Genomic DNA, 22462 nt, shown 5'->3' on the forward strand with positions numbered 1-22462 from the left:
AAGACATTTATGCCTTGTTCAATAAAATCAAGCTAAAATGAATTTGGCAGCAACATCATCAATACTTTAAGTTCATGAGATTGCTACCAAACAAAAGAAAGAAAAAAGATGATGTGTTCTTTGTGTCATATATGCCACCCTAACAAGGGGAATGGATCGTCGAGCCATGCGACGTTAAACGAAGCGCTTCGTGGGAGGCAAACCATGCTTTTAACAACTTAGTTTTCTTTTTGTGTTTGCTTGTTTTTTGTTTCAGGAAATAAAAAGGGGGATTTTCTGGTGAATGCTAGGAAGCTGCAGTTAGAGTTGCACTACCCTCTGTGAGTCACCCCTCTCGGGCTTGTTCTGAAACATTGGGGCCAATGTTTAGTTCAAGTTTGGGGGAGGATTTACTCTTGCATTTTTCTTTATATGTTTTTGTTATGATGTGTAAAACCAAACATTGAGTTCTTCCCAAATTTTGACCGAAATTTTAATTTTTGTTGAAGAGTTTTGATCTTAAAGAGCGATCGGGAATAATATATAGAGATGAAGGGAGGATTGTCTGAGGACAGGAAGTTTGGAATAATGTGACAAGAAGAGGTTTGTTTAAACACCCTTGGTTCCCTGAAAGAAATACGAGTCTAACGTGTAGATTTGCATCATAGTATTTATCTCCTGAGAAGTACTCCTCGAGTAGTTTATTGATACAGTCTGGCATAATTCAGATTCACATGCATGATGACTGGTTGAGAAAAAAATTGATAAAGTTGGCACCAGATGATGAAAAGGCGGTAAAAGGCAACCAGCTCACTAAGTTGGGTAACCCTCACTCGGTTATTCAGCCCAAAGGAGGTTGATCCCCAAACGTCGTCCAAAAAGGACAATATATAACTGCAAAGTTTGAAATTTTCATCGGTAATTAGAAGTAGCAAATGTTTCTCGTTTGGTGCCAGAAAAAGAAAATAAAAAGCCTTGATTCGTCTCATGCATGAGATGATCATTATAAGAAATGCAGTGCCTTAATGTGATTGTTCGAATGAAAGAGGAGGAAAATCGGAAAGAGACTTAAGTGCAAAGAATAGTTGGAGAGGTATCCGAAAGGGGAGCTTAAGGTTTAATGTTCTAGCAGAAACTCGCCGCGTCATGTGAATACCGGACCAACTGTTTCTTGATCAATACAAACGGATATCTCACGTATGAACACCGGTGTGCCTGGAAGGTCATTTTCTCTTGTAATTGTCGCTTGAGGTCAAGCAACAGTTTAAGTTTGGGGGAGTTTGATCAGTGGTTTTTACACGTTTATTTACCGTTGATTTTAGTCTTCTTTGCTTTATTTTGTCAAGTGTTTTACTTCATTCTTCTACATTTTATGCTTTGGTTGTGTATTTTACTGTTTGCAGGCTCAAAGGAATAAATCGAGACAAATCAATGCAAAAAATTACAAAAAGGGGAGTTTCGAAGGAAGTGAAAAATCAAGCTACATGAGGTCTGACACGACCGCCTGTGTCACTTGAAACTGGCCTTGTTAGGATGAAGCGTGGCCAAGAAAATGCAAAAGAGATGAAAGTCACGGGGCTGACACGGCTCGTGTTAGCAAGTGTGAGATATGGAAATTTTCAGCATGTTTCTCATCGTGACAAGCGTGTAGTATTTTGATCATAACTAGAGCTTCGTAACTCGGAATGATGCGGTTCCGACGGCAAAATTTCGCTAACGAAAAGGGCTACAACTTTGCTGAAGAACTCAAATCCAAATTCTAAAGTTATGGGCTGACACGGCCCGTGTTACCTAACACGGGCACCCGTGTCAGCAGTGCTGGGAGTGATTTCGAGAATTTAAGTTCAGAGGGCCAACACGACCACCCGTGTTGCCTGACACGGGCAGTGTTGGCTAAAACGCTGATTTTGCTGATTTTTGTGATTTTTTATTAAGTGTTGACCCAAGGGGCATTTTGGGTACTTCCAACCAACCTAAGTGAGTCTGCAGTATTTAGAAGAGTTTTAACGATGAATTAGAGGACTTTTTGGCCAGGAGAAGACACGATTGAAGATTGGAGAAAACAAGGGTTTGGGAGAGAAGAAGGTTTTCATGAACGGAAGCGATTGAAGATCAATTTTCATCTCAATTCTTGTAATGTCTCTATTTTATATTTTGTTTTCTTTGAACAATATGAGTAACTAAACCCTAATGCTAGGGGGTGTCCCTGATTTGATTATGTAATGATTTTGAATTTTTGAGTTCATCAATATATTTGTTTTCTTATTTAATTTAATTGTACAAGGTTTTTATGCTTTCTTTGTCGGACCAACAAGATTGATTTACGATTAACAACCAGCTAGATAGCGGTTGTTAAGGTTTTTGTACGATTAGACTGTAGTAGATATCACCTAGGACTAGGGATACCCTATAGTTACCGATTAACTCTTGATAACATAAAGGCTTGATTTCATCATAACTCTCTAAGGACTTAGGATTTAGGATGAATGTTCAAAGATTTTCCCACAAAGGACTTAGGGGAAAGTAATCTAAAGGGCGGTAATTAAAGGTTATGAACTTGTTGAAGAAATCAAAATTTCAGGTTATTACAGGGCAAATCATACACTTTACCCTAGCATGCTCTCATATTTGTTAAAACCACTTAGTCAATTTTCTGTCATTTTTATTTATTGTTAATTTTTAATTGCAAATCAAAACATCCAAATATAGTTTTTGTCTAATTGAACCACTATTGAAACTCGATATTAACGTGCAGTCCTTGAGATCGATATTCGGGGAATTTCCCTATTATTACTACAGAGGCAAAATAGTACGCTTGCTATTTTACTGATCAAGTTTTTGGCGCTGTTGCAAAATGAGTCACTCTAATATGTGATGTGGAATTCGCTTTATCATTCGTATCATTGTAATTTTCTCTCATACTTTTAGCTTCACTACTTATCTGGATGAAGGGGGTACATGCAAAAGAAACATCTTAAAGACTTAAGTTAGATAGTGTGTCAGTAGGTACTAGATAAGTAAATTGATTATGATCATACATGAAAGTTAAAACTTATATTTAAAGAGTGATTAGACTGGATACGCTCCGCACAATTGTCATATTTACTTAGGTGATCTTAAAGATCGTAGATGAATAGATGTGAGTTTGTTAATGTAACTAACTTCAAGATAGATGGTGGAACCTATCCGATTTAAATATGGTTTATGTAGTTCAAAATTGTACGATCACGTCAGTTTGGGACTAAAAGAGACCATAGGGATGTACATAGGATTGGGTTGAACCGAATTTGACCTAACTCGTTTAGATTTTAATGAGTTGAGTTCATCGTTCAACCCACAATTATATGATCAAAATCGAACCAAACTTACTCAGTCATTTATGAGTTGGGTTGAGTTGTGATCACAAGTTGTGTTTCAAATAAAAAAAATATATGTTTTTTATAAAAAAATATTTGAGTTATGTAAAAATTTAGGTTTTTTCTTTACCCGACTTCCTATGGGGTCATCCCAGCGAAAACCCCAAATTATAACCATGAATCTAACATCATATATGAGCAATTTTTTTACAAAAAGAGACCCAAAACCATGAAATAACTTTCAGCTTTGTGAGTTTGCAATATTTATTTGAATTATTTTAGATATGAAGATTCTCATTAGACCCTTTCTTAATTTTTTTTTTCTTCCTCTTGAAATGAAACCAAACAGAGGAAGCTTCTACTTCCAAGGAATTGTCTACCATATTTTCTCATCGAAGACATTGCGTGCTTGGTATTGAGCTCAAGAACTGGCTTAAGACGGGGAAGAACCGCAATTCAGCAACTGAATCACAGAATCTATGGACCCAGAACCTCAAAAGTCGGAAAATAGCGATTCTGTCTTTGTTTGGGACGAAAGTTCGCAGCTTTACTTCCACGCCAGGTTCCTTCCTCCCGTCATTTCAAACCATGCTTCTCATGAATCAATTTCAATTATAAAACTTGTATATTTTACATGAAACTATCATTTTTCTGATTTTATTTGTATTGATTTGCAGTAGTGGATTTTATCATGACCCTAATGCTGGTTGGTACTATAGCACCACTGATGGTGTTTATTACAAATTTCAAGATGGAAATTATGTACCTTTAGATTCCAATAAGGTAGGTTTACCCTTCTAATTCCTTTACATTATATCTCTGATAGAACTTATGAATAGTTGTAATTTTCAAGTTGGTGATTGTAGTTTTATTGCATGTATCTTAGGATAATTGTGAAGCAACATATGTGTGCAAGGAAACCAACCCCGAAAGCCCTTGGGAAATACATGACATTAACAACGAGAATTGCCCTTCTTTTATCGGTTACGGATTTGAAACTAACCAAGATGCCGGAACCTTGGCCAAGGAAGCAGCGGTTGGTAAGTGATGTTAACCTGCAAACTGTATTGTTTTATTTTATTAAAACGTCGATGTTCATGTTATCAAGGATAGTTCTGTCGACAATGTTACAGTATGTAGATGTCTTTGTAATAGATGCCCCGAACTCCACCAACAATCCAACTTGTGAAAACCCTCCACCACCATCAGAATGGTATCCTCCTTCCACATTCTTAATTTTTTTATTATAACAAGTTCAAAAAAATTCAGGGAATTAATCATTTTGCTAACAAACAGGTTGGAGGATACACTGATTGACCTTTACTTATCTGGCTACAACAACGTAGCACTCAGTGCTGCTGATACAGTGACAGTGCCCGTGGAAACCAATGGATATAACTCCGCGTTAGAAGGTAATGGTTTGTTCGTAACCTACGCAACTTTTCTGTAAAAAAAAGTGATAACTGAGATCACTCCTAAATGCATATGTTTCTCATTGTATAGCTTACAGCAACACTTATGAAGTGGAAGGCGAATGGAACACAGGTCTGGAGGATGAAAACGGCATGGCTGATGATAAAAGAATTGTAGATGAAGTCGTAGCTTACAGTGATATGTATGAACTTGAAGAAGGTGAGTGGATCCCAGATACAGAGGATGAAAATCACATAGCTGATACAAGTACCCTAGATGAAGGTATTTCCCTTTGCTCACATATCTAAATAATCATCCTAAAGCTTGTGTCTACGACTACTAGCACGTGCTATTTCAGTCTATGTTCTATATACTTAGAAATGATTTGCCAAATAAATCATTATGATGTGCACTATGAGTTCACCACAAGAACAAGGTTCAAGTATCTAACAGGAGCTCGTTTCCTTGTATATTCAGTAATCAACTTTGCCTCGAGTTCCCTATTCAATGCTAGTGTTTCTTTGCATGGATTTTATAATAATTTTATCATTCCATGAGTGAGATTGCATGCCGCTTATGTTCATATTTGATGCAAACCATTATAGGCATGTTGTTTGATGAAGAAAAATGGAGAGCTCAGTATGGTCAAGTCACTGAATCAAGGAAAGATTTGGTTTTAGAGTTTCCAGCTGTGGACTTGTGGGATTGGGAAATGGTTAGAGCTTCCAAAAAAGATGAAAAGAGTAGGGTGGCAAAGTTGGTTGGAAGACTGGTTAAACAATCTGCAAAGCGACATCCATCTATCTCATCTGGTGAAAAGAAATTTAAATCTGCTCCGATATGTGAAGTGCATCTCGATCTGGTACGCGTCAAAACAGGTTTGCATTTTGCTCTTATACTTGCCCGTGCATATCTTTCTCCATGCCATGGGATATAGCTAATGCTATTATGTACGTTGTGACATGAGAGGCGGCCATATATAATTTAAAAATTTTATTCCTCTTTAGCCTTGTTACACATAAATTTCATTTTAGAATCATGGACAAGTTCTAATTTATAAGCAATTGGGATGGTGCTTACTTTGGATGTTTTTAAACGAAACAGTATTGGGATTTTTCTGTAGTAGTACTAGAAGTACTCCCTGGACTGAATACGGCTTCTTGCCATGCTCTTTTATCAGGACAAGTGTATAGATTGCGAAATCCTAGTGCAAGATATGTGGCTTCAATATCAAGTTACGATTCTTCCAATCCAACAAAAGATTGGGATTTTCCTCAGCTATCATCTAATACAAATAACGCGCATGTCTCCCAGTCCGGTGAAAGTACTCCATCTACTTTGAATGAAATTTCTACAGAGAAGGATTTGCCTATGTTTCCAAGTCAACTTTCTGCATCCAAGGTGTGTAATATCTGACAATTACTTGCTGCTTTTTGTTGTATAATAGATGGATGTCCAACTTACAGAGAAACGTAAATAAATGATAGTTCTAGTAATAGACATGGATGTAAAACATATGTAACAACTGTCTTCTAATTGTCATGATTTGTTGATTATGGAAGCTGAAGGGATCTCAAAGGGGAGGGATAACAATATAACAAGTAGTCTTAATTTATATCTCCCTTCAACTCATTTACTGTTTTATTATGCCAGCAAATAAAAAGTCAATACAGAGATCGTGCGGCAGAAAGAAGAATCTTGCATGGTGGCTTTGGTGTGGGTCCAGGACAGAAGAATCTTGGTGGTGGTTATGATACGCCACCATCACCTGATGCTAGTCCTCAAGAAGCTAAAGAAGAGGCCTTGAAGATGTCATTTGGACCGGGTAGTTATGCCAGGAAACTTCTAGAAGGCATGGGCTGGAAGGAGGTATGGATAACTTCTCAAGTGGAAAATGTTCCATTTTTCTTTATTGAAATGAAATTCTTGATCATTATTACATTGTTGAAGTTTTTCCTATTAACAAACACTGATTTTCTTACTTCATACTTAATTTACTTTGGAGGAGTCGACTTTATGATTTTTCTTTCATAGTCAATTACCATTCTATAGTTACTGCTTTTTCATCCTTGTGCAGGGAGAAGGGCTTGGCAACTCAACAAAGGGCATGGTGGAACCTATTCAACCAGTTGGAAACACTGGCAGTGCAGGCTTGGGATGGCCTCATCGAAATTTTCAAAAGGGTCAAGGCTAATTTTGCGGCAGCTCTAGAGAAATATACCTCCATCCACCAGACCAATGTAGCCTATGTTTTGTTGTACATATATCTCTATAAAAGGTGTCTGGGATTTTGAGAAAGATATATTTTTGTTTCTAATATTGATTCCACTCAACACAACAGTTGGACATAATCTTTAATTTGATAAGTTTAAAGACAGATTTTCTATTTTTCCTATTAATGACAGTTATGCTTCAAACTATCCAAATAACACAAATTGTTTAGAATCACTTTTGAATGTGGCGTCATGGTTGGTTCAAGGGAACAATTACATAACCTGAACTAATTATAGTGTTTGCGTCATTTCTTGTAACAACTAAATACAAAGAAAAAATGTTACAAAGTAGAATCATGTTCCAAGAGGATCATGTTCCCAATTGGAGCAGAGCAGGATATGAAATTAATTTCACAACTGCATTATGTTTGCTTTGAAAAGAGAGGTTTATCAAATCGAATAAATCAAGATCAATATAATCCTTTTCAAAAAGATTTAGATCAAGATTAATCAATATAATATACAACCACCACCGGTAGCAACTCATAAAAAAAGTTTCCTATGTAAAAAAATTAAACAGAAGTTAATTCATTTGCAGCCTCCTCGTTCATCATCTTATCGCCCTCACTCTTATTTAAAGTTTCCTCAGATCTTCCATCCTCTGTTAAGTTATTTTGTTGTTGGAGTTCATTTTTCAGTCTTTGGATCTCCTGATCTTTCTCTTCTAGCTTCTCTTGAAACATAAGAACCTGCGTGAAAAATCCATAAGTAAAGCTCTCAAAATATTGTTACTTGTTAATTTCAAAATAGTTTTGGTGTGAGAACATGTTCATGCATGGTAAACCACTGTTACAAATCAGACTCTCGAAACATGCACTTTGAGATTTATTTTTATATGGTCAACAAAAAAATGTATAATTTTGAAAGCCAAAATATAAGCAAATCCTATCAATCTGTAGCTATATAATGATACCATTCTAAAAATACTTCTTTCTTAAACATCCAAGATCCCAAACACGATATTCTCGTGAAACAGATACCAACGGAAAATAGTTCGAAGGGTGCAATTATCTTTTTTTCCCATTTAAGAAAATTAAGTGTTAATTTTGTTATATAAGGTTTTAAGGGAGTTCAATTAACTGTTTCATTTTCTCAAATTCATCCATAACCAAATCCATCGAGAATTGCATATAATATATAATTAAGAAACGGGGAAAAGTAAAAACCGTTTCATTCGATCTCTCCACATCATTTGTCAGTCCTTCCATATGCTTCTGCAATCCTGTAGTCAATATCAAGGATTAACGTTTACAAAAATTACAAGTGTGTGGCTGGCCACAAATGGACATTAACTAGATCAATATACAAATTATCAAAGTCTCAAATATCACATTATTTCAGCCCCAATAATCTCCAATTTTCTAGGCAAGAGAACACGACGTAACTACTTCTAACAAAAATCTAATTTAACATGTTCAGAACATCATGAGATAAACATATATAGTGATATGTCCAGCATATTATTATGAATAGCTTCAAAATCACACACAATACCATTATTATTCTGCATAATGTTTGATATGAAAATAAACACAACTAAAATACAAATGCACCTATTAATCCGACATGAAAGATGACAGCAGTTACTGAGTTGCTGGAAAGTGTAAATGGATTGAAAAAGCCAGAACATAATAAAATGAATTTCATTCAGCAAAAAAACCTTCAAATTGAATTCTGAGTTGTGCATTCTGGGACTTCTGCAATGCAAGTTTCATCGTTAATTCATGTATCTGCACATCAAAAGAAATGGACAAGAGCAACACAATATCAATTTAGCAGGCAATGAATACCAAAAAATGCATAGGAGACACATTAAGCTTCTAATTTTATTGGTATGTGAACACATGCAAGTGTAAAATTACATCCTGTTACCAGTACAGCAATTGGATGGAAAGGGAAAACCGTGACAATTAAAGGCATAAAAAGCAAATAAGATGATAGCACCTTTCCCTCAGAAGCTTGATTTCCAATTTCCTCATTTTCTTCTTGCAGGGTTCTACATTTAGCCATCAGCATCTTCCCCATCTTGCTTTGGGAAGTAAAAGTTATTGCAGCAATGTTATCTTGCAACTCCTTTACTTTTCTTTCCTTTTCCTCTACTAAGTTCTAATAAAACAAGAACTCTTGTAAGAACTACTAAAATGGAGAATGTATGTGTAGGAAATGATGAATGAGGACGGAGATGTATAAATGAAACTAAAGAAACATGGAATCAACTATCTTGAGCCACAAGAAGAATTAATCAAGACAATACATAGAAGATATGTGCAATAGAGCTTCAGAAATTGTGTGGTGCTGACTCTGGATATATTTCTGCAATTTAAAGGTATTTCCCTATTCTAATATGCCATCAGAAATCCCTAATTAAACCTTCAAAACCACCATCCCTCGTCACTTTCCAAACCATGTTTACATAGCATATCCAAAGTACAAGGCTTGGATATGCTCTTCTATGGTGTTAGGCTGGTCTTGTTCCATCTTAGGTGACTTCCAAGGAAAAAAAATTCATAATAAATTCCCCCAGTGGCCATGGGATGAAACACTATTGCTACGGAACAGCATTGTTCATAATGTGAACGAGATTTTCTTCACTTTATTTTTAAGCGACAAATCGAGTAACAACTTGAACCAACCTTTTTCCTAGTGCAACTCGAGGATGACATCCAATTTTCCCCACCTCCCTTTCTATGTCCGTGAAAAGGAGAAAGAGATAAATCGAACTTGATTCCATAAATGTGAGTGTTAAGTTAGATTGCAAACCTTTAAACGTGTGAACTCTTCATGAACAGCCGGATCTAGTAACAACCTTCTTGCCTGAAAAATACATCACGAAGAACATCAAGGTCTTCAGTCCTGAGCAAAATTATTTTAAAAGAAAAACAAAAATAGAAGGCAAGATATAGCCAACTTGATACAGTCAGTCAGCCAACAAAGATGCCACAGCTGTACGGCAGAATAGACAATGATAGTGTAAGCACATAAGAACCACTTCAACAACAAATTCAATGTTATTCCTCCTTTGTCACAGCTATTGAATTTTTGTAAGTTTAGTTAAAGGGAACAAACTAAGCACTTTACCACCAAGTGGTGCTAAGACAAGAATGCTAGACCATTAATGGTGTGCTAAGACTAAGACAATTTTGAGGCATTGAGGGACGGCAAAACAAGACCCCGTTCTGTGTTCAGTACATGCAACATGTGCCACTTCCAGTGATGTTGAGGTTATAGATATAATTACAAGGGTGCTTTTGATTTATTTAACAAGTCAAAAACAGTACATTGTCTGACAAAACTAGATGATAACTTAGTATTTCAAATTTCAATCTTTCAAAATTTTCAATTTATTGTAAATGATTGTAGAAAATATGCTTAGATTTTTTGGACATGTAGAGAGAAGACCTATAAATTTTGTTGTAAGGAGAGTAGATTAGATGGAGAGGAGTCAAACAACTAGAGGTAGAGGAAGACCTAGAAAAAGTATACGATAAACTACTAAGAAAGATCTCGAGAATAACGAATTGGATAGAAACATAGTCTTGAATAGAACATTATGGTGGAATTTGATCCAGTAGCCAACCCCAGTTAGTGGGATAAGTCTTGGTTGTTATTGTAAATGATTGTAGAATAATACATTTAGCCAATGAATGTATTGAGAATGTAGTCACTGATGGAAAAACAAAAATACAACTATTTTTCTAAAAAAATTCTATTTTTTAATTAACAAATTAAAAACACAATTATTTTTCTAAAACAAACAGAAATTTTAAAACAACCAAACAGGTTACAAATAAATTGCAAGTATAGAAGAAAACAACTGATGTGGTTCATTATCCATGGCGTACATGTTAATTCAGCATTTAATAAAATACAAACACATTTCTGCAAAGCAAGATGCAGACTAAAAAACAAAAAGAAATGAAGGAACTTAATCACAACTCACAAGCAGTTCAACATTACTAAAAAGAATCTAAAAAATCAACTGGGTTTAAAAATGAATACATAAAGAAAAAGCATCGGTGAGTAAAAAAATTCATTGCTGGGCAAATTTATTTTAATAGGTACACTTAAACATGTTTTATAAGCATACCTGCATTGATGGCGGCTTGAGTTGCACTTTCAGGTCCCGAACAGCAGACTGAAAGTTTCAGACAGCCATAACCAAAATGAAAAAATAATAAGAATAAAAATAACAGCAATAATAATAGATAGGAAATTATTGAGAAAAACCCAAGTCCCCACATTGAAAACAGATTTGGTCTGAAAAAAGTTTATAAAGAGTGACACTCATAATTACAAGCTGATTTTGTAAAAATGAGTTAGTTCTAATAATCGGTCACCCACCAAATTATCCATGCACCATGCTTAATAGCGCTGGCTGTGAGGAGGTGTATTATGAAAAACCCAAGTCCATCAGTGAAAAGAGACAAGGCTTAAAAAAAGTTGATAAAAATAGTGGCACCTCTCTCACCTTACAAGCTAGTTTTTAATGATGAGTTAGATCCGATATAAAAACCTAAAAGAAATATATCAAAATCTAGTCATCTAGAGCTTTAGCAGCCAAACCCATACTGAAAGGATTCGAGGATGATTATGATCTTATGATATATTGGTGCCATTAAAAGCTAGCCATCAATTAAATAAAAGACACTTCGTAGAGAATTATTAAGTTCACTATCGTAAAACCTCAACGAAATAGTTTGATGTTCTCTGTTGTTAGATGTAAATGAGAGAGTGCAAGACCAAGAAAGACCTCACTTCACAATTATTCCTACTCTATCCGAACTATACTTTCTTAAAGGCAAACATAGGGAACATACTTAGGTTGTTGATCTGGATGCCAAAAAGAAAAACATACACACAGTCAAGCTAATTGCTAGACCAAACCAGAAATAAAAAATTGTGCTCAGAATATTACCTTCAACTCTGCTATCTCCTGTTCCCTTTTTGCAAATGTTTTGATGAATGCCGATTCTTTTTTCTTCGCTTTTTCAAGCTGACAACCAGGAGAAAATTTATAAGTCTATGAAACCCAGTCCATAGATAATGTATTATTTTGATGAAAAAATGGAAGTTTGATTCAAAACCTGCTCTCTCAAAGACTCTTCAGATGATTTCAGGGCCTGAAGATAATCAATCAACATTTTTGGCTCTAGCAAGAGAAAAGATTAAACAATTGATCAGGTGTAAATTTAAAATACAGAAATTGAAGAAAGAGCTAAATCTTGAACAATTGAAACAGATATTTAGTATATACTACTTGCAAAAGACACAATACAAACAAACCTGGAGTAGCCCCGGCACGCACAACAGGCTCATTTTGAATTGATGAGTGCCAACTCTGAATCTCAGACTTTGCAGCCTCAAGCTCATTCTGGAAATACAGTTATTTAAATCAAATCTTCTAAGAAAGAAAAACGTCAAACTAAACCATATATATGACGACTATCATGTGTGCAACAAAACAAAGCAACCCTCAATTCACACTGATTAGGAACAGCAACAGGAATGAAGGAAGGATGCGAGAACATTCTATTAAAAATCATTACCATCCAAAAATTATACATTAATTAAGATTAAAGCCTTTCCATTGTAAACTACTCGTGAGTGTCCAAGTGTTAGATCATATTATTTTTAACAAAAGAATACTTACTTCAGCAACAAAAATTTAAATTCTTTTATGTACAAAAGATACAGGCCAAGGCCAACTTAAAGGAGAAAACTATACAATGTGAATTCTTCAGAGGAAAACGTACTTGGCATGTTGCAAGCTGCTCCTTACAGGTCTGGAGGCTGCAAAATAAGAAGAAGAAAATAAAAAGGTTAAAGATAAAACTGGCCCAAATATTGCACTTCAATCTACGCACAGTACAATATGTTTCACAGTAGCTACGGTGAGACATACCTTTCACGAAGTGACAAGATCATTCCTGTTGTTACACCAGAAGCAGTTTCTTCAGTTTTAGTTTTGGCCTACATCACAAATGGTGGTAAATGTTAAAAGTGTCCACAGCGGATGAGATATGGCCTGGAAAAATATTTATAAGTGAGGGTTTTCCTTACCTTACAAGCCAGTTTTTTGAGGTTGAGTTAGGCCCAACCCAAATTCTAAGTATGAAGAATCTAAGGTAAATTGAATTTTGTATATTGAGCTGAAAATTGAATTGCTAAACAATTACAGTATAGATTGCATTTTATGTTACTAAACTGCTAAAAAAAACTAACCGACTAACAGCTGCCAGTTAGTTTAGTTACAAGGACAGTTCATTTAGTTTAGTTACAAGGACAGCTCAGCGGAAATATAACCTACAATAGGACCTATGCGAGCTCTCATAAGCTCGAGTAGCTGTGCTCCCTTAATAATTTTTTTATTTTAATGTTTTGACTACGCAATGTTCCCTTAATGTTTTGTTTATTTTAATATAAACAAAGCAACTCACTTCACACATATACCAACTTCCATTGATCACCAATACATCAACAAACAAACTGCCCCAATCAAACCAGTATAAATAATCAGTAATGTACTTGAACTTTATGCACAAGAAAGACAGAGCATGTAAGACATTAAAGCTCAACCGCCACACCCGTCATACAAAAATGATCAAATTGCATTACTGCAAGAACACAGTAACATCCTTCAAGTTGCTTCATTTTCCCATTTCCAAGTACTTATTCGTAAACTATTAAACCAACACAATCAATAAAAGATAGAATACCATAACAGATTCGAATGAGAAATTACCTTCTTCGGTGCAAAAGGATCATTGTCATAATCCTCATCATCGAAATCCGGCGATGGTCTCTTATTACCTGCATTTCCCAAACAACAAATCAATCAAACAGAATTAACAAATAAACCAACAAATTTAACAACACACCATTTCAGTAACAAAATCAAAAACCTGATTGTCTTCCGCCAATTTCACCTCCGAAATCGAAATCCTGCATTATACATAATTGAAATTAAGATCAAACAGAATCGTATAAGGCAATGGTGATAGATATTAACAGCACTTACATCGTCAAAACGAGCAGGGGAAGCCATGAAGTTCGAGAAAACCTAGATACGGCGGAGATCGGAAAGAAGTACGGTTAGGTTACCGGCGAAGGAGGGGGAATTGGGTGGAGAAGTAGCCCTTAAACAAGCACGTGACCGTTAAACCTTGATTGCACGTGACCCTCCGAAGACACGCCGCAAATAAGGATGAAGACTGTTACGTTCTTTGTTCTCAGTTGAAAGACTTGTGAAGTGAACACTGAACACCGATAGAAAGTGAGAAAATCAAAATAAAATGCATAATATTCAAATGTGTTTTTTTAGATTTTTTTTTAAGGCATACTACAATAATTATTTTAAGTAATTGCTCATCAAAAAAAATTATTTTAAGTAATAATATTATTAACTTTATTGAGAAAAATCGACTTTTGAATTTATTTATTTTTTATATTTGTGAATTAATAGGATGATATAGGTTAGTAATCTAGTTATAAAATATTAAACTAAGATAAAAGATAGAAGAAAGTAGAATGATATCACTTATGTCTTTCAAAGTAACTTGGTGAGTAATATAATATTTTTTTGATTTTTTTCTTTCTTGAATTATTATCACTTGGTAAATCAGACGTTATTTAGTTATGTCGAGTTATCGATTGTGACCATCTACACTTTTTGTTTGCTTCATGGAGGGAAATTGCTTCAGCATGATTTGAAGAAGTTGTTATAAGATGTTTGGTTTTGTGATCACCAAAATGTAGAGTAAGTCTTTATAACTTACTCTTGGAGTAAGAAAATCTCTCCTTATATATATATATATATATATATATATATATATATATATATATATATATATATATATATATATATATATATATATATATATATATATATATATATATATATATATATAGTCTGTGATTTGTCATTATGTGGATTTGACAAATATCATGGCATGCCAAGAAACAACAAACAATCTCCAAGTCATCATAAGAGGCAGAATACAAGGCACTTTCTACTGCAACCTGCGAATTACAGTGGCTTTTATATCTGTTTAGAGATCTACAGGTCACCTCTACAAAGTAGCCAATCTTTTATTGTGATAGTCAATACACAATTCACATTGCTTCTAACCCTGTGTTTCATGAAAGGACAAACACTTGGACATTGATTGTCACTTAGTGAGATAAAATATTCAACAGGGTGTGCTCAGGCTTCTCCCTATTCCTTCAGAAGAATAACTTGTTGATTTTTTTACTAAGTCATTAACAACTCCAAAATTCAACACTTTTATTTACAAGTTTGGCCTGATTGACATCTATCATGCTCAACTCGAGGGAGGCTATTGAGATATATAGGGCTAAGATCACTTTGATCTAATGGTTGCAGTTTGTTTTTGTACACATGTTTGTTTGAGTATATATACCTCCTTGGTCACTATTGTACTCTCACCCAGGAATGAATCAATAAACACCATTCTTTGTGATCTTCTCTATCTTTTTTGTTATTTTTCTATTATCTCTCTATCATAATTTTGTTATGATTTCATCACCTTCATTGACTTCAATAACATGAGTTGAATCTTGCTAGTAAGTTCACTGCAAAAGCTATATCAGATCCTGTATTGTTAGTAAGACACATGAGTGCCCCAATGGCACTTAGGTATGGTACTTTAGAGCTAAGATCTTCTTCATTACCTTCCTTGGGTCTAAATGGATCATTTTTTACGTTAAGTGCTCTACCCATCATTGGAGCACTCAAAGGGTTTGCTTTGTCCGTGTTAAACTTTTTCCATACCCTTTCTACATAATTTGGTTAATGTATCAATATGCCATTTTTGCTATACTCAATTTGTAAACCAAGGAAAAACCTGATTTTTCCCAAATATTTCATTTCAAATTCCCTTTTTAAGTAATCTCTTGTTTCCTTAATTTCTTTAGTAATTTCAATGGTATTTAAATCATCAACATAAACAGCAATTATTACAAAATCAGATATTTTTTTTTCTTATAAAAATACAAGGGCAAATAGCCTTTTTTAAGCAAATATTCTCATAGCCTTTTTTAAGCAAATATTCACTTAGCCTATTATACCAACATAGGCCTTTCAGATAGGACTAGGTAACAATTCCTCTGATTTTCATCTCTGAACTGGATTTCCATCTCATCGAAGTTTTGCATCCTGAAAATGGTTAGAATAAACTATGTAGAATGATGAGACCTGAAATGCAAGAAATCACACAAGTTAGTCTGGTTAATATAAATATTCCATCCCAATAGAAGAAAAAATATAAGAAAAAGAAAAACCATGGGTTGCCTCCCATGCAGCGCTTTGTTCTACGTCGTTAGCTCGACTATGATACTAAGTTATAAATGTCACTTAAAAAGCCATTTATCGAGTCATCTCTCATATCCTTCACCTTTTTATTTCTTTTTAGTGTGAAGTGGTTCATACCTTAGGTAAGTGTGGGAAGTCTTAGCTTTATATTAGGCATTGAATTCTTAGATTTTCTAACTTTATGCCTTGCAAAATTTTCCCTTATATGTGGGGCCTCATACCTTTTTTACTGTGAAACTATCTTGGTTCCTAAGGAATTAGGAAATAGATTTTTAATTTTTATTTGATTACATCTTTCTTTGATCACCCCATTTCCTCCCTTCGGGTTTTCTATTGGTTTTTCTCTACCTGTGGTCGTATCATTTTCATTCCTCTTTGAAAGAGGTCCAAAAGGTGTTTGTGCAAGCAATGATATTCTTGTCTCTAGTTCCTGGTTGCTAGTTACTAGAGACTCGACTATATTATTTAATTTCCAAAGGTTTTCATTGACATGAAGAATTTGATTTAGAAATTCCTTATTTTGGATGGTTTGTGCTGCCACAAACCTCCTCATTACAGATTATAGTCTTGAAAGGGTTTGCGTACTGACAAAGTTCTCTACTAATATTTCGAGTTTTGATTTATATGGATATTGAGGTCCCTTGAAATACCTATAGTGGCAATTGTGGGGATAATTTGGGTAATTCATTATAAAGTGTGCCTTAGTCTAGACGGTGTAACAACAGGGTTACAAAAACTGACGTAATTGATCCCCGGCAACAGCGCCAAAAGCTTGATTGCGTGTATCCGCAAGTATACGGAGTAATCAAAGTAATACAAAGTGTATCGAACACACAATGACTTATTCGTCAATCTATCAGATTCTATCGTTACGGTGTTTATTTAAGGCTAGTAAAATAAAGATTGGATGTGCGAATAATAAAGTAAATAAACAAGTAGAATTAATATCAAAAAAGCAATATGGAAATGCGGATCGCATCGATTCGTTGGTACTCTAGTTTGTTTATCAATTAAATATTTATGGGACAAAATTTTCTACCTTACAAAGAACTAATTTAACGGAAATTGTCGCTTCCGCATATTCAAAACCGGATTTTACCTTCTAAATTATACCATCCATTGTCACGGCGGATGATTCGTATCGCATTAAAGTAATAAATTCTTTTTAAGTAATTAAACTCTTAACTTGGTTGAAAAGTGCTTTTGGTTCGAAAATAATACCTTAAAGAGTTTCCGACGATCGCATCGGCAAGCCATACCTTAACTTACAAACGCGTCCGAAAATAGGTTTAATAATACTTTATCAAAATAATTATCTTCCTAATTAATTAACAAATTTCTTTCACGGTCTTTATTAATTAATTACCAATTAACTTAGATCTTTTGTACCGGACGACTTTCGATCTTACCCGACTTATAAAAGGTTTCTACTTTCGTAGCAACCAACAAAATTATGGTTTAGAAAATTTATAATTAAAACAAAAAACAATCCCAATAGCATTCCCTAATTAACAACCATTTAGAATACCGTAGAATTGACGGTCCTCACATTCCAACAATTTATAAACTTAGTTAGGCATAATAACAGTAAAGGAAGAAGGTTTTGTTTGGAAGACGAAATAGAACATAACGATAAATAAGAAGTGCGATAAAATAAACGTGCGAGTAAGGTAAATAGACTAAATATAAATAAAACTGAATTAAAGAAAAACATGCTCCATAGAGGCTTGAATCTTGTACAATGGAAATAACTTCGGGAATGTAAATGTGGGGAGAATAAATTTGCTTCAAAATAAATGCGTCGAAATAAAATACTGGAAAATAAAATGCTTCAAGCTATGGTACACGATCAACTTCGATGCAAAAGATTAAAGCTTTACAAGTATGAAAATATGTGGCTTATAGTACTAAGCTTGGATGCCTAAAAAGTGAGAAATAAAGTTCTATTTATGAAGAAACTAAAACCCTAAAAAATCTAAGCAACTGTTAGATTCGTGTGCTATTTTTTTGGAGAGAAAAGAGTGGGAGAACCATTCCAGATCCAATTCTCATGAAGCGCCTTTTAGCTTGTGGCGACCGACACACCTCCATGCCGAACGCCATGGTCACAAAGTGGACAAAACTTGGTCTTCTGACATATGAAAGGTAGACCACTCGTGGCTACCATCACAGTGAGCGCCATGGTGGTCATCATGAGCGTAATCAGTTCTATTTCCTTTGTTATTCACTCGTTTTTCTTCCTTTCTTCACACAAGGCTAATAAATCACAAAATACCTGAAACTTACACAAATACCAGCATAAACGAAGAAATGAAAGACAAAATGAAAATAAAACATGCACAAATCAAGTCGAATAAGAAGTGAAATTACGTGTTATCACATTACAAGATCTGATGAACTGAAGTTATGATAAATCAAGTTTTGAGAAACAACGTGGTCTGATATTTTAAGTTCTGAAGAGAACATTTCTACTAAAATCAAACTCTGATAAGTTCAAAAAGGCTCTGATATCCGTTATCTGACTCACGGGAAGCTTGTACATCTCAAGGGGAGTTTTCTCTATCTAACTTTGATATTTTTTTATGATAATACCTCGTAAAATTGATCATCAAATACATGATTTTGTCATTATAAAATAGAGGGAATTATTAGAACAGGATTTGGTTATGCACTCAATATTTAGTTTAAATGATAACAATACATATATTTTATATGTAACAATTTTAAACTCAAACAGTTTCTTGAGTGTGCAGATAAATTATTTTGATTGATTATGAATTGTTATCTAAAAAATCATCAGAATCAACACCGACACACCTCAGAAGAACTATTCATCAATTTCTGAAGTAACATCAACAGTTATGAAGAATGTTGAAGGTCTGTTCAAAAGGGACTCTCATGTGTCTTTAAGATAAACTACTCTTCCATATTAAAAGTCGAGATTTCAAAGCTCAAATAAGTTTTTGCTTTTAGCTCAAAAGTCAAGATCTGTCGTTAAGATAAGCTGTTGGCTGTTGCGTTCAATTCTGAAGACAAGATTCTAACTATGAAGACTCCACTTTGATCAGAATGGAAGTAACTATGGAAGAGATCAAAGTAGAGTCTAACTATAAAGACTCTACTTTGGTCCTAAAATTCTAAAGTTTAGAATTTTTTTATTTGTCATTGCATAAAATCTAGAATTTTTTTATAAAAAAAATCACCATTACACTTAAAATAATTTCAAACCTCACTTTAAATAGCTTAAAAATTACCAAAAAAACTTTAAAAAAGTGTTCCAATTTATATATATTTTTTTTAAATATGAAGAAAAAATAAATTATTTTAAAATATGTACTATTTATATTAAAATATGTACTATTTATATAATTGTATGAATATAAAGTAAAATTTTCTCCTAATTATTGTATACTCTTTGTCTCCCACAACCACATTTGAATCTGACAAGGAAATTATTCTCATTTTTGGGTTTATATATAGAGGCTAAAAATAGCTCAGGGATTAAATTGCTCAATACCGCATTGTTGAAGAAAATCCGTCTATAACTAGTCTATAACTAGCAAGGAAGCTCTCGTGACTAGCAAGTATGTTTATAATTATGTTTTAATCAAACATAGAGTACCTTTAATCACTCAATCCCCTCTTCCACCCTCTCATCATCATCTCTTTGGCGGTCATCAAATATTTAAAATTTGTTCATTTTCATTTTCTCCAACATTATATAGTAAGACAAAATTGTAATTTGTAACTTATATCTTTTTCAAACTCTTAATTTTGGTTATTAAACATTTTTAAACATTAAATTAAACATAATTGTATTCTATTAAACAATGATGTAAAACTAATTTACATTAAACTACTCCTGCGTACACACAACAACTTAAACTACTCCTGCCTCAGAAACAGCCAAAGTTTTCATCAAAGAATAAAACTATTCAGACGGTAATTCCAAATTTGAATCATCATAGGCCTAATTACTTGAATCAACCAAAAAATTTTTAAAGAGACAAAAAATATACTTTGAATGGAATTAACCAAATACGATACAGTTATATCTTAAAATTGAAAGGAAGAAAAGCAAATGCAGAAGCCTCTAACATTGAAGAAAAAAACAGATAACCGAAGCCTCAGTACCACAGCCAAGATATTTACATCAAAGAATAAACTATTCAGATGGTAATTCCAGTTCTATTTTTATCATCATCAGCTTCTCAAACAAAAATCAAAATCACAACGTAAAAAGAATGTAATCGCACAAATCGGCTCTGCAGAATCAACAAATAAGATTTGCAGATTCCTATCAGAATGCGAAATAAATGAAATTCACTCTTGATTTTGGTCCAATCATAGCATCGAAGGTCAGAGCTATCATATAGCTACCAGCGACGTGGCATCGGACCTAATTCACGAAAATTAAATATCTAAAAATTGATGTAAGAGATGAACCCTCAGGAGACCCGTTTCAAATCTCACACACAGCACCGCCAGAGAATAAACTCGGCCGATAACAAATATCGGGGGATGAGAGGATTCTTTGAGACGGAGCTGCTGTTTAGTGTGTCATACGGCACTTCCTATCAATTATTGGGAGATCCTCCTCATTGGGTATACACTTCAATCGTTAGATATCAAAGAGTAAAACTAAGATCCTAATTGATAAAACAAAACAAAATTACAAGACAGAACTACTAAGAAATTTAACTCAAAAAGAAGAAAACAATTGGCTTTGTTTGTTGTTTGCAGCTGCAGCGAATGAGGAATTAAGGTTTTCAGAGATGGGATTTATAGGCAGGGTAACTATTGTGGATTATTAGGGTTAGGGATTTTTTTGGTTGAAAGGCGCCGCAGCTTGTGTTTCTTTGACTCTTTCTCCAATTTTTTTTGGGCCTTCGCTTTGGTTTGGGCCAACAATGTGAACATGGACCAAGTGTGGGAAAATTCAAGATGGCACCCCCAATTAAACATGGCATCTTCCACCATTTACACCTTTAAATTTCAATTTTCAGAAAAAAATACTCTCAAAAAGTTATTTATAGCGGATATTTCTTGCCAATCAAAAATTCGGTGCAAATATTTCATCTACCGAAAATTTTAAAGGTACACTCAATTTTTTACCCCAAAAATCTGGTTCGCTTAAATTTATTGTTAAAGTTATCACCATGAGTGATCGAGTTTGCACCGATATTTTTGTAGGGTCCGTATTACACTGAAACTTTTATATGATCTATAATTATTTAAAAATGATATAAATATCTTTCATATGTTGTTAATAAAATCACTCCAAAATGAATCATTATGGGTAAATAGGGGTGGGAATAGGCTAGGCTAGGCTAGGCTTTATAAGGCCTGGGCCTGGCCTATAATAAACTTACAAGGCATGAGCCTGGCCTATGGCCTACTATAGGCTCATTTTTTCAGCCTGGCCTGGCCTTTTTAAAAGCTTGGCCTGGCCTGAAAGCCTATTTAAAAGCCTCTTTCTTATTAATGTTTTCAATTAATTCATATTACTTAAGAAGCCTTATAGGTCGCATATATATGAACATTTAGACCGACCTATTTAGCATTTTTTTTATAATATATATGCATATATAGACCAATCTATTTAACACTTTTTCTAATATATATGCATATATAGGCCAACCTATTTAGACTAATTTTAATATATATGAAAATATAGGCCGGCCTACAAGGCTTTATAGGCTTTTTTAATAGCCTAGGCCTGGCCTATTTTATTAAATAGGCTTTTAAAAAATCCCAAGCCTAGCCTTTTTATCAAATAGGCCTGGCCTGGCCTGGCCTTAAGTAGGCTAGGCTATAGGCCCCTGTAGGTCGGCCTGGCCTATTCCCACCCCTATGGGTAAATTACATTTGTTTACTTCGACGATATAAGACCTCCTATTGAATTTAGGATCACATAGGATACTTATCTAGTAGATCTAAAATCCAAATGATATGATCTCTTACACTACACCAACGACCGAAGAGTGGCTAAGAATGAGTGTAATACGATGAACTGACTTTTTATCGAAATGTCGCGGTTAAGCAAGAGTCGCCACCGACTTTTATTTTATCCAAATATCAGAAAGGCAAAGAACAGTAAAAACCTTTTA

At 34.3% G+C, this 22462-nt stretch overlaps 2 protein-coding genes and 4 non-coding genes across 10 annotated transcripts; 1 reads left to right on the forward strand and 5 right to left on the reverse strand.

The window, feature by feature from the left end:
* Positions 1–3603: 3603 nt before the first annotated feature.
* On the forward strand, positions 3604–7271 carry LOC131640712 (uncharacterized). Of its 4 annotated transcripts, none has more exons than XM_058911098.1 (10): positions 3604–3897; positions 4016–4118; positions 4222–4375; positions 4449–4548; positions 4632–4747; positions 4839–5030; positions 5354–5626; positions 5929–6149; positions 6402–6617; positions 6826–7271. In XM_058911098.1, the coding sequence occupies exons 1-10, from the start codon at positions 3815–3817 to the stop codon at positions 6940–6942; spliced, it is 1575 nt and encodes a 524-aa protein (XP_058767081.1). In that variant the 5' UTR covers positions 3604–3814; the 3' UTR covers positions 6943–7271. The 4 variants fall into 4 exon arrangements, with proteins under 4 accessions (XP_058767081.1, XP_058767080.1, XP_058767082.1 ...); XM_058911097.1 differs by having other exon boundaries at positions 3605–3897; positions 4013–4118; XM_058911099.1 differs by having other exon boundaries at positions 3605–3897; positions 4013–4118; positions 4491–4548.
* A 136-nt stretch (positions 7272–7407) lies between these two features.
* On the reverse strand, positions 7408–14299 carry LOC131640713 (FKBP12-interacting protein of 37 kDa-like). 2 transcript variants are annotated; one of them, XM_058911102.1, is made up of 14 exons: positions 14040–14299; positions 13924–13963; positions 13764–13831; positions 12924–12991; positions 12775–12811; positions 12305–12392; positions 12106–12170; positions 11937–12014; positions 11109–11156; positions 9782–9835; positions 8966–9127; positions 8682–8751; positions 8188–8243; positions 7408–7710 (listed from the first exon to the last, which is right to left on the reverse strand). In XM_058911102.1, exons 1-14 carry the CDS (start codon positions 14064–14066, stop codon positions 7534–7536), a joined length of 1038 nt encoding a protein of 345 aa, XP_058767085.1. In that variant the 5' UTR covers positions 14067–14299; the 3' UTR covers positions 7408–7533. The 2 variants fall into 2 exon arrangements, with proteins under 2 accessions (XP_058767085.1, XP_058767086.1); XM_058911103.1 differs by lacking the exons at positions 13924–13963; positions 14040–14299 and adding an exon at positions 13900–13918.
* A 5941-nt stretch (positions 14300–20240) lies between these two features.
* On the reverse strand, positions 20241–20324 carry LOC131640717 (small nucleolar RNA snoR77Y). The gene has a single exon (XR_009295321.1). It is a non-coding gene; the product is annotated as a small nucleolar RNA snoR77Y (small nucleolar RNA).
* A 147-nt stretch (positions 20325–20471) lies between these two features.
* On the reverse strand, positions 20472–20562 carry LOC131640716 (small nucleolar RNA snoR77Y). The gene has a single exon (XR_009295320.1). It is a non-coding gene; the product is annotated as a small nucleolar RNA snoR77Y (small nucleolar RNA).
* Positions 20563–20594: 32 nt separating this feature from the next.
* LOC131640714 (small nucleolar RNA snoR2/U65) lies at positions 20595–20752 on the reverse strand. Its single transcript, XR_009295318.1, has one exon. It is a non-coding gene; the product is annotated as a small nucleolar RNA snoR2/U65 (small nucleolar RNA).
* Positions 20753–20795: 43 nt separating this feature from the next.
* On the reverse strand, positions 20796–20960 carry LOC131640715 (small nucleolar RNA Z112). The gene has a single exon (XR_009295319.1). It is a non-coding gene; the product is annotated as a small nucleolar RNA Z112 (small nucleolar RNA).
* Positions 20961–22462: the final 1502 nt, after the last annotated feature.

Source organism: Vicia villosa, unplaced genomic scaffold (genome assembly GCF_029867415.1).
Source record: "Vicia villosa cultivar HV-30 ecotype Madison, WI unplaced genomic scaffold, Vvil1.0 ctg.003279F_1_1, whole genome shotgun sequence".
In the NCBI taxonomy this organism is placed as follows: Eukaryota; Viridiplantae; Streptophyta; class Magnoliopsida; order Fabales; family Fabaceae; genus Vicia; species Vicia villosa.